This window comes from Lissotriton vulgaris, chromosome 6, assembly GCF_964263255.1.
Source record: "Lissotriton vulgaris chromosome 6, aLisVul1.2, whole genome shotgun sequence".
NCBI lineage: Eukaryota > Metazoa > Chordata > Amphibia > Caudata > Salamandridae > Lissotriton > Lissotriton vulgaris.
In genome coordinates, this window is record NC_141694.1 from 649,901,792 (window position 1) to 649,914,215 (window position 12,424).

General features: G+C 44.4%; 1 protein-coding gene across 1 annotated transcript in view; it reads left to right on the plus strand.

Annotated features, from left to right (window-relative positions):
• MDN1 (midasin AAA ATPase 1) overlaps positions 1-12,424 on the plus strand; it is a 2,142,100-nt gene that overhangs the window by 1,398,153 nt on the left and 731,523 nt on the right. The window contains exon 68 of the mRNA XM_086926648.1: positions 8,753-8,847. Within this exon, the coding sequence (XP_086782774.1) occupies positions 8,753-8,847 (95 nt within the window). The remainder of the gene's footprint in view (positions 1-8,752; positions 8,848-12,424) is intronic.

Here is a 12,424-nt window from a genome sequence, read left to right on the forward strand (position 1 = left end):
CCATGGCTGAAGGAGATACCGCAGTGGGACAAGCTGTGCTCTGTAATCTTTTTCAATAAGGTGAGCCTCTGTTCTACCCTCCTCCTATTAGTTTCCAGTTTTATTCATGTCTTCTCTATGTGTACATATAGTTGTATAACTTCTATGGCATGGATTATTACACCTGTTGATTCCAACCTTTTGCTTATACATTGCATCCTTTGGCGGAGGTGGCTAGAAGGAATGGTCTGGCACTGGTATCCTATGCAGACGATACCCAGTTGGTGGTGGCTCTGAATAACAACAGTGGTCTGGAAGCCCATCACTTTAAACAGACACTCACTGACATCACCAACTGGATGATGGCGAATTTTCTCCAATTAAACGCCGGAAAAACCGAGATTCTGCTCCTGGGGAAAAACACCTCGTCCTGGGGAGACAACTGGTGGCCTGACATCTTAGGCCCACCCCCCAAGCCAAAGGACTGCGTCAAAAATCTGGGAGTATGGGTGGACTCGGCTTTAAAGTTCACCATCCACACTAAGAAAGTGGCTGCCACGTGCTTTGGCATTTTACGTAACATCAGGCCCATTCTGAAGTTCTTTGACTGCCGCACCCGCCAGCTCATTGTTCAGGCGACAATCCTTTCTAGACTGGACTATGCCAGCTCTCTCCTACTGGGAGCGAATCTGGCTGAAACCACCAGATTGCAGAGAGTCCAGAATGCGGCAGCCAGGGCTTTGGTTGGTCTCCCTTGCCATTCTTCTGTATCTGGAGCCTTGAAAAAACTGCATTGGCTCCCGGTGGGCAAAAGGATCCAGTTCAAGGCTTTATGTTTGGCCTTCAAAATCCTTAAAACCGCCTCTCCCCCCATGCTGAGACCCCTCCTGTCTGAGTACACACCTAGAAGATCGCTCCGCTCAGAGGAGCAACATCTTGCAACCATTCCTCGCACTAGACTGGCCAGAGTGGGCGGCCGATCCTTCAGTTTCTTGGCTGCCAGGCTATGGAACAGTCTACCCGAAGCCATCCGGGGGATTCAAGACCTCTTAGCCTTTAGAAAGGCCGTCAAAACTCATCTTTTTCAATAATCTTTCGCTTATCTGTTCTACCTTCTCTCTGCATTTTGTCTACTCGCAGCGCCGGGACGCCCCTTGGCTGGGGCAGCCGTGCGCGATATAAATTTCCATAACATTAACATTAACATTCTGGAAACTTTGTGTTAGGATACGGACTGCTAACTATTCTATATTCAAGCATGTGAATCTATGAAAGACACCCAAATACTGGAGAAGAACAATTGTTACTTACCTGTAAACAGGTGGTTCTCCAGTATTGGTGTCTTTCATAGATTCACATGCGACCCTCCCTCCTCCCCTCAGAGGCTCTCTTCTCCTCATAGACTCTGTGGTCACTCTTGTGCTACGAAAATCTGAGGGCTTGAGCTCTGAGGAGAAGGTTCTAGAGGGCTGCTGACGCCTGATTGGCTGCAGTTTGGACTAACATAATGACAAGGATAGGCTGCATTGGAACTTTTGTATTCCCATGCATTCCTATGTAGAACTTTTTGGTTGGGTACCTTATGCTTCTTTTATGCATTTTTGGGTTTATCCTTATTATGTACTTTATATATTTTTATATATATTATTTATATATTTAGTATTTATTGCTATTTTATTTACCGTGGGACTCCCACTCCGACGACGGGGAATATTCAAGCATGTGAATCTATGAAAGACACCAATACTGGAGAACCACCTGTTTACAGGTAAGTAACAATTGTTCATCCTCGTCCTGCCGGCCCACCGGCGTTACCTGCAGTTCATGGTGGGCCAGGAGCATTTTCAATATGCCGTGCTCTCCTTAGGCCTTACCAGCACCCCTCAGGTGTTCCCTAAAGTGATGGCGGTGGTCGCAGCTCATCTGGTCAGGTCCGGGGTGTCAGTCTGCCCCTACATCGACGACTGACTGTTGAAGGCGGACTCGCCCCCTGCAGTCGCCTCCCATCTCCAGACTACAGCCGACCTCCTGCATTTGCTGGGGTTCTCCACCAATGTGCCGAAGTCGCACCTGAGTACCTCTCAGAAACTCCCCTTCATTGGAGCTGTTCTGGATTCGACGCTGTTTCGGGTTTATCCTCCCAAGCTGCGAGTCCGGGATATTCAGGCTATGATTCCGCTCTTTCAGCCTCTATCCCGGGTTTTGTCAGGATGACCCTCCGGCTTCTGGGCCTGATGGCCTCCTGCATCCGGCTGGTGACACATGCCAGATGACATATGCTGCTCGCTACAGCACGTGCCGATGAAGCCGACCCTCCAGCTGACGCACTAATCAAGAGGCTGCCTTTCTCTCGCCGATAATCCGGCTCCAGTGTTTCCTAGCTCCCCTTGCGGGGTGTTGAGAAATCGAGTCCCGAGACAGAGATACCAGACCTCCTTCATTCTAACTAAGGTATGGAGCTGATTAGAACTTAGAGAAATCTTGGATAGATTCTTGGCAAAGAAAACGAAACCTATGCTACACAATACTTCTTCCCGCGTACTAAACTTAGGTTAGGTACATTGGGGTTGGCATATTTTTTGAAGCACTAGTTGAGTATTTTTAGTCATTGTTATTTATGCATGTATTTTTATATGGCTTAGAAACCATACAATGCTCTTACAGTATTATTTTATAATATTGTTCTCGCTGTACGCATTATACTTTGCAGTCTGCATTACGATTGTAGCAGTTCACTTTTCTTGCATGAGAAAGAAGACTGTTCAATAAACCTTTTATTGAAAATGCCTGTCTCTATTTCTCTGCAACTCTGTAGAAACGAAGCATGCACGATTGACTGAGTGAAATACTTATCTATTGTTTCTGCGACTCTAGATAAACATTTCTTATTCTTGGGAAACAAAGTTGTCATGTTTATGCGGTTGTTAGAAACTAATCCCTTTTTTGAATTCGAGAACGTTTCTAGTGACCTGACCTAGCTGGCACTCACTATTAAGTTTAATATATTCGATAGAGACCTCAGTCCTACGTCTAATCTATAGGATATATTATTCCAATGCTCAGAGCCTATTGGGAATATAGGAACTACACTACAATTCAGGTGTATCCGGGGAATCCCAAATTATGGATAGTCTGCTATAAGGAATCCTCAGGGCTGACTTTTTTTTAATCTCAAAATATTGCCATAGCTAAAAGTATCGTCAAGCGCATTTTCTTTAAGTGTCTTGGGGAACCACATTTATATCAAAAGGCCCTCTCTTTTTGACACACAAAACTGCCCTCCAGATCTTCTCCCTAATTGAAAAATCCGGGACCCCCAATAGCATCCTACAGTTTTGGAATTGAAATTCCCAGCAGTAGTACTGTACGTCTGACATTGTTAAATCCCCTTTATCTCACTTTGTCTTCGGTTTCTTCATAGAAATCCTAATTCTACCTCAAATTTTGCTAAGTTCACCTCTAAATTGTGTTGGACATTTATACCTAGATATCTCATTCTTGTTTTCACTGGGCCTACATTATAGGACATATTTCATGTCATAATTTAGGTGTTTGCTCTATTTACTCCATATCCCGATACTCGTCCTAACTCCTTTATTACATGCTCAACATGTGGGGCTGACCTAACCAAACTGGATGTATATACTATTAAATCATCAGCATATAATGCTAATTTTCTCTCGAGCCAGATACAAACAAAAGCGACTATCGCTTGTCTTCCCTTAGCTTCAGCTCTAACGGTTCGATGTATAACTTCAAGAGAAATTGGTAGAGAGAACATCCTTTCCTGATACCACGACTTATTTCCAACTTAGGAGACATCCGCTCATTTACCAGCACCCTGGCTATTGGTGTATTGTAGATTTCTTTAAACGCTCTCATAAACCCCATTCAAAACCAAAATGAGACGATCTCCATCAGATATTTCCACCTTTCTCCATCACAGGCCTTCATTTCGACTTTAATCGTAACTGCCAGAAGTATATTGTGAGCTAAAGCCAACTCTTTCGAACTAATACTCAACTAGGGCAGAACCTAACTATTTAAGGGGCTCTGAATGATCTGTTGGGGCCATAGTACCCTGCACATGTAGACAAGCTGTGAAATCTTTTCATCTCTACCACTACTCGTCTTAAGCTATCTGTTGCCTGCTTTACTATCTCTATGCCTTGGTTTGGCCTTACTATAATTGCCACCCCTTTACAACAACAGGAGTAGTCCTTTGCTACAACTTGCTGAAATCGGTTGTATTTCTTACACATGTCTCTTATTTGATATCTGAATAGAGGCATTTCTGAAAACATTATATATAAGCTGTGCTCTACCATTCTGTAAATAATCCATTATTAGCCGCTTTTCCTTTTCATCCTCAAACCATTCACATTCCATGTCAGGACACCCAATTTAAACTTCTCCCTTGCCAGCATTCCCTCCTAGAATTCATTGATATATCAACATCAACACCTAAAGTTGCCTGCCATCTCAATATCTTTTGCTTAATACTTTGACTGAGCACTATTTTTCCCCCCAACAAGTGCTTTATACCGTGCCCCACTATTTCCCCTTTCTCCCCACCTCCACTTTTCTCTCCACCCTTTGAAACCCTTGCCTGTCCATCTGTAGGCATGATTTCTATTTCCCTTTGAGCTCTGGACTTCGCTTGTTTTTTTAAATTTGTTTTTCCCCTCTTTTTTTCCCCATTCACCCACCACCAAACACAAAACACACTCCCTCCAAAAAGCTCACTCACTTAAATTGGGTAGGTTGTGTTGTTTTTTTCTTCATTGTGTAATAAAGGCCTCTACTTTGATGGATTCACGAAGTGCACATTTTATTACGACACATGACTCTCAACATGGCTGTTAACTTCATCTGTGCTTTTGCATTCAATTCTCTAAGCTCATCCATATACTTGCCCGATTCTCCCTGTCTGTCCAGAGTTGTAAGCGCAATGTAAAAAATCGGAAGAGGGAAGCAGAGGTTGTGACTCACCCTCCTAGTGTACAGTGTCAGAATGAAGAGAGAGATAACCTCGAGCCATCTAGGGTCCCCACCCAACCCAGGACCTATTCACTGCCTCCAGAGCTTGCATGTTCGATAGGAAAGAGGTTGCAGCATGCCCCAACCCTCGAGAGGAACTCGATGATGAAGCATGTCACTGGATAACATACAGTGAGTGACCGTTCCTTTAAGAAAGGGTATTTCCCCTATATCCAGTGGTCACACTTTAAGTGACTCCCGGTTAACTATTCATTGTGACAGAGTTGCACATGCAACATCTGAGCGAATCTTGAAAGATTGTTCACCTGCTTCCAAATTTCTGGTTTTGAGAACAAGGTTTAGTCCACATGCCATAAAGTTGTTCCCTCTGAGCTCCTTCTACTGCACTGCGTATTCTTCCCACGCTGCAGAATCTCCTCTAACTGTGGTGCTGAAGCCAAAGTTCCTCAGGAGGGGTAATGTGTGCAGCCATCACACTCCTCCTCCGGAATTCCAATGCCAGCGGAGCCCAATGCTCAGCACTTTCCAGCATTCACTTCGATTCCCACTCCGACTGCGGCAAGAGATGGATTTGATTCCTTATCATGCCCCAAGGTGAAAAAAATCTTATCTCAAGTTCTTGCTCTACGTTTTTCTCACGTTCACATCTCAAAGTTTATGCCACTGTGCCATCCCTCAGCTCCCAACAGGCTGAATATCTGACGCCATGTTCCCCTCGGCACCCTCACCGACTATCAACATTATTGATTCTCAACTTGTCATGTATATTTGATAGGTAATTGCTTTATGATCTATTTTATATTGTGGTAATATTGAGAACCATTGGAAGAATTTTAGTTCTCGTTAATGGAGTAGAAATACAATTTTACAAAGAAAGCTATAACGCTCTGTAGGAAAGTGCCCCTTTTTTGCATGGTTGCCCCCCACTTTTTGGCTAATGTTGATGTACTTTGACCAAGTGTGCCCTATGTTCCTGCCAACCAGGTACCCAGGGCCTATGTTCTTTCCCTAAACTGTACTGTTGCAAAACCCATTTGGCTGCTCTCTGGCCACATGTAAGTTCCTTTTAAAAGGTACCAAGGGCACTGTGACTAGGGAAAGGCCTCTAAAAGCTGCACTGCCTATTGTGCCACCTTTAGAGGCCCTGTACTTTTACAAAAACACACAGCCATTGCAGGCTACATGTTTTGATACAGAACAAAGTGAAGAGACAACATGGCACACATCCCTGTGTGCCATGCCTACACCTCTGTACCTGGGTGCACTATACCAGTGGTGAGTGTACATGTGCATGAGCCCTGTACCCCTACATTGTCTAAGTCCATTCTTAGCCATTGTAAGTGCAGTAATGCCATAAAGAGTATATGGTCTGAGAGTTAGTGATTACGAAGTCCACAGCTCCATAATGGCTTTATTGAAAACTGGGAAATTTGGTATCAAACTTCTCATCACATTAAACCCACACTGATGCCAGTGTTGGATTTAATGAAAAATGTACTCAGAGGACATCTTAGAGATGCCCCCTGAAAAACGACCTACCACTAGTGTCCAGGCTGAGTGGCTGCTCTCAGCTACCTCCACCAGATAAATTTCTGGACCGCTGGGTCGAGAGCCTGCCGCTCTCGGGGTCCTGAAACAAAGCACATCCTGGATCGAGGTGCCAAGCCTCCTCCGCCCAGGATGGGCTGGGTCCACAAAGGGGAAGCTTCAAAGGCTTGCCGCCTTTGTGAGCTATCCCAGCCATTTGTTGTTCCCAGCAACTGGCTCCCACCTGTTATGACCCCCACTTTGGGCGGGAGATTCAGGCCCACCTTTGCCAACCCCACCCCTCAGGTGGGGGAGGCGAGGTGAAGCACAACTCACAGTCCATCTTGGGGGGACCCAGCAATCCAGAGTGAGGCTTATGCCTCCCTCCCACTGGAGGGTGGCATAATATGGGACATACCCACTCAAGGAAGGGACACATAGGGCCTGACCTGTACCAACCTGTAATGCCAAAAAATTAAGTATTTAGGGGCAACCCCAAACATTGCCGCCTCAGACAAGAAGATACAAGAAGGACTGAAGAGCCGCGCTGAAGAAGAGGAGGAGGACACCAACTGACTTGGCCCCACCCCTACCGGCCTGTCCCGACCTCGACCTACTACAGCGAAATCCTGGAGTATCCTGCTGTCGGCAGCCCCCAAGAACCCGGAGGACTTGCCCTGCCTTTTCAAACCAGACTTTATCTCCCATGAGCACCTGATTTGCTCACCCACAGACTCTGGTTCCAGCTAGAATCACAAGTCTGCACTAGACGCCCACAGCCCGAGGAGGTCTCCCTGGTGATCCTGACCTGAGAACCAAGCCTCCAGCCGATGCCTGCAGCCTCAATCTTGAGGGTCCCCAACAGCGACCAGGAGCTGTTAAGAAAACCAGACGCTAAAGGAAACCCAGCACTCAACGCCCCACGGCCTTGGGTGGCGCAACTGATGGTGTCCAGGAAACCCTCTGCATCCCATCTTACCACTCCAAGTGGTGGTCATCTCCAGAAGTTCTTCGTCCCCGAACCTGCAGTGTTTTGCAAACCGGAGTATCCCATTGAAAGTAAGAGGGCACCCAACTCCAATACAGCACCCTTTACCTGGCTGCCCTAGTGCCACTGTGGGTGCACCTTGGGTGCTAACTTAGACCCCCCTTTGCCCTGAGCTTAAGCCCAAGAGTTTTTCTCCCTCAAACTTGTGGCCTGCTCGTGAGCAAGCACCAATCGGAGGCCCCCTATCTCCCATTGGATAACATTGAGCCTCAGCACTCTGCACCCGGCCACTCTAGTGCCGCTGAGAGTGCTTTGAGAGTGCATCCTTTACCCTGGGGAAACCTTGGTTCTAACCCTAGAAAACCAACTCCCACAACTAAGTCCTTACCTGTAAACCGATGGCTCCATTTCCTCCCATAGGATTGCATTGACTGCTTTTCTGTAAAAAAAAAAACTAAGTGTGGAGTTGGAAATTCTGTGAAAATTCATACGTGTATTTGAATAACAAAACTGAATTTACTTACCTTTATTCAGGAAAGGTCCCATTGTGGCATCCAGGTATACCACGCTGCGTAAGAAAAGTAATCTGCAAAGTAATACAACCAATATTCACTAAGTAATTATAAGGTATATGTACAGTAATTCAACAGTTGGTTTTATAAAGTGATTATCTGTAACCAATACCAAGTACATACAATTGCATACAACTGTATTTTTTCTGCAAAGTATCATTTTATTTAACTCTGCCAGGCCTGACTTGGTTCTAGGAAATAAATAAAACGTAACATTTTTATACAAAACAAATTGGTCAGAGTTCAGTCCTTGAATGCGTGAAATCATTTCTTGCCTGAGTGTGTAAAATAAATGCTTAACACTATCCTCTGATAAGGCCTTACTGCTCGCCCACACTACCACAAATATCTGCTATAAACTATCTGCTTTAACCTCTGCCTACCTTTGTGGATCCACTGGACTCTGGGCACACTATACTTCCCTTTGGTATAGTATATACAGAGCCAGCTTCCTACATGCTCTCATTGTGTGACAGTAAGGCTGCTAATAGGGTATCGTTTGCAGTCACTGTGGATGCATCATGATTGAAAGATTTCTGTCTCCAGCTATTCTAAGGCTATATTGTACCATTTAAGGCCACCGCTTTTTCACTACCAAACTAGCCAATCTTAAATCTATTGATTGAGTCCAGAACACATGGTTTGAAAAATAAAGTAAGGCATTTAAATGTCATTTATATTTTAGGATTGGGAAGACAATGCCAGCCGAGACCTATCCTTACGTAAACATCTTGATGCAGTCACTCAGCTCATTATCCAGTGGAGGAAGCTTGAATTAAAGTAAGTGTGGCACTGTATACATGATTGTTATGTAGATAGCTGTTTTAAGAAGTTAACCTTCTTTTAATCGAGGAAAGATGAAGCAGAATGAAAGCTATGTATTCATTTCAATCCTAGACTCAGTCATAGTTTCTGTTGTCTGATAGGTTATTTACATTTTTCTTATGGTGAATTATTTGGTATAGTTTTCTTATTGGCATATGTTTTGGGTCTTCAGGCTTGATTTTGCACATCACTGGTGGAAAGGCATACCTAAAAGCAGTCTGGTCTACTACTATTGCTCTGATTAGTTTATACTACGCATCAACCAAACAACAATTCATTAATATAACTCTCCTCCCTTAATTAGTATTTCTTCCTTTTTCCCTTTGCATCCATTGTAGAACAAAGGCTTGCAGCGTTTGTGGCCTTCATATATTTGAAATGGCATCCGTAGCTATCGCTTGCAAAATTTGTACGCATTCAGATGTATTCAAGAACTCATGGACTGTTCCCTGAATAATGGTGACAGCAGCAGTTAAAGGTTACATTTGAACATGGCTGTAAGGGGAACCAAAAGTAAACCTGCCCAAAATATTCAAACCAGCTGGTAAATGTCCTTGAATCTGTATTTCTTTACATCCATCAACCATATTTATCTCCCTGTTTCTCTGCTCTCCCCCCTGCTCTGTCCATTCTGTCTTTCTTTATTTTCACACTTTCCCTTCCATCTATTGCCTCTTTGTACTTTGTTCTTGCTGCGTATTCGTCTGCTGTACCTTCTGCAATAAGCCCCAGGGAGTTGGAGCTGGAGTTAGTGATAGCCGTCACCTACGGCTCTAGCTCTGACTAGCATCAATGTTTTTTTGGTTTTAACCTTATTGAAGGTTCCGCCTGATACATTTAAAATAAAGAAGGGATACCTGCAGGTAATTTTAAAACACTAGATCCCTCCATAACTTCTATCTCCCCCTATACTTCAAGCATTGAAGCACGCCTGAATACACTAAGTATAAAGGGTGGGAATCCCGTGATGAAGTGTGCCACTAGTATAACTAGTGGGCGATGGCTCTTTTACAAAAAATAGCAAAACCCCGCTGACCTTATTGATCAGGGAGACCTGTGATATTCTAGAATAATGGGATAAATGGTCAGTCAGACCTTTCATTTCAATGTACAGTGAGGTGGATAATGAATCTGTGAATTACCATCTTGCTGTCACACGCCCCTGGGATCACTTTTTCCTAGAACGTATTAATAGGTGTTCTTCACCTCTGAAGTAAGGAAGCAAAAAGGTTTAAACAGTGCAAAAGGTATAGGTTGGGTCAACATGAGTCCTCACTTTCCCACTAGATAAAGACAATAAGAAAATTGGTGCAGCAACCAAGCTTGTCACTATGGCGGCAAGTACCCAATGATTCATTGATTACTCAGTGACACTTCTCTCAAAGTACAGTAGACACCAGTGGGAAGGGAATAAAGATCTGATGCAGCATATTCCAGATACTTATAGAATGAGGGCTAACAACTTTATTGATAAGGGGAAAGTGATCTCCTATGCAAATTTTAGATGTGTGCTCGATACTGCAAATGTTGACACTAGGCAAATAAACACTAGTATATTGCTTCACCAACATGCCCGGCTGCGTATTACTGTGTTTTGCCGCAAGGTACAATATCTTGTCATTGGCCTACCATTTAATGGGGAACCCCTGTTTGGGCCATAAGTTGGCTCCATGCTCAAAAAAATCAACAAAGACACAGACAAGATTTTGTGTCTCCTACAGCTTTATGATTCCAGGCCAGAATGTTGTAGGATGCAAACAAGACTAGCACTAAAAATGATCTCTGCCACTAGTATATAATCCTATCAGCTTCACAGTTCTTCCCAGGCCATCAGTCAGGATGGCAAGGACAGTGTGGCAAAGTTGACTTTTGTGGAAATGGGAGAGGCAAAGGCAGTGGTGCCCGCAGTACTAGGATCTCTGCCACCAAACAGTGACCTGCACTCTCTCCCGCTGTTCACCCAAAATTTGCTTTGGAAAAGTTAGGGTTATATACTGTAATGACCTGAAAATCCTATATTTCTGCCTAGAAGCTTCTGCCAACTTTCAGGACATTACGTGCACCATCCCTTCCCAGATTGCCTAAACAGACCACACTTTTAGAATACCTGTCTGAGAAAGGAATAATACTAACAACTAAAGACACTAAAGCTACTATAGATCATAGCTCTGAGGGTATGTATTGCAACATCTTCCAACAAATCAGCAACACCTTCCGACGAACAACGCACATCTACGCGAGCCACGCACCCTGCTGCGAATCAGCAATGCACCCTGGTGCGAATCAGCAACGCACCCTTGTGAGAATCAGCAACGCACCATTGTGCGAATCAGCAACGTCTCCCGACGAACAACATGCACGAGCAACGCACGCTAGTTCGAATCAGCTACACACCCTAATACGAATCCGCAACTCCTCCCGGCGATCACCTGCACGAGCAACACCTTCCGGTGAAAATCAGTCCATACCTCTTACGCTATGTTGGGTTGACCTACTAACAATTTAGGCTTCCCTGCTGAGGAGCCGATTTCCCTTCTGTATCTACAATTATCCATTAGAGGGGAAATAACCCATCCCTCTGTGAGCACTTGGTAAAAAAGGGGCCCGACCTTCCTCCACAAAGAATATGAGATAAAGATTGTACTTGTAATCATCCCTAATTAGAAGTGGAATAATTCCTGGTCATCCGTTACCTGTAAGAAGGGAAACTTACCGTCCTTCTATACATCAGCACTTGGTACAAGAAAGATTCTAACCTCCCTTTCAGAGACAACCGACAAATGAAACTAATGCACATTGGGGTCTCTTTATTATAAAATGATAAGGAAGAAGACATAACTAATGCTCTTTATTACATAAAGATAGAATGACAAGGAAAGAAATAACTAATGAGCAATCACCATCACATACATGTGGGAAGCTGAAAAGAAAAAGTGGTTAAGCATAAACAAGTATAATGAAAACATTCTTAGAACACCTCACCATATTATTAGGCATCTGTAAGCTGGAGAAGGGTCCAATTCTCTCTCTCTGTCCCTCTCTGGTTGGGCCAGGACTCTCTGTTCCACAAACACGACTGCACGTCTGCACCGTGATGTTTCACCAGACCGCCAAAGCCGACCAACTGACTCACTGACTGACCGGAGATCAGACACCTCCTCTAAAAACAACTGGAAACCTTTCATTGAAGCTTCTAGCAAGCGCCCAGCCTCTCAGATTCCTGTGCCAGCCTGCGCCAGGGTCACAGCTCCCGCTGATGAGACCTTTGTTATGACTACAGCGCAGGGTGAGCACATTCCACCGACAAGAACCGGTCCTCTCCAGTTTGCAAAGAGCGAACACCACCTCAAAATTTAAACATAGCCTCTCACCTAAAGAGGCTCAGCAAGATAGTGTCAGAAAAGAACATGGCATCACTTGAGCATAGGCCATATGAAAGAGACACGTTAGTGATAGATTCCTTACCTTAGAATATCCCCAGGCGTCAGACTGGATCCGGAAAGTTTTGCGTAGCAATACCCCTGCGCGTCGG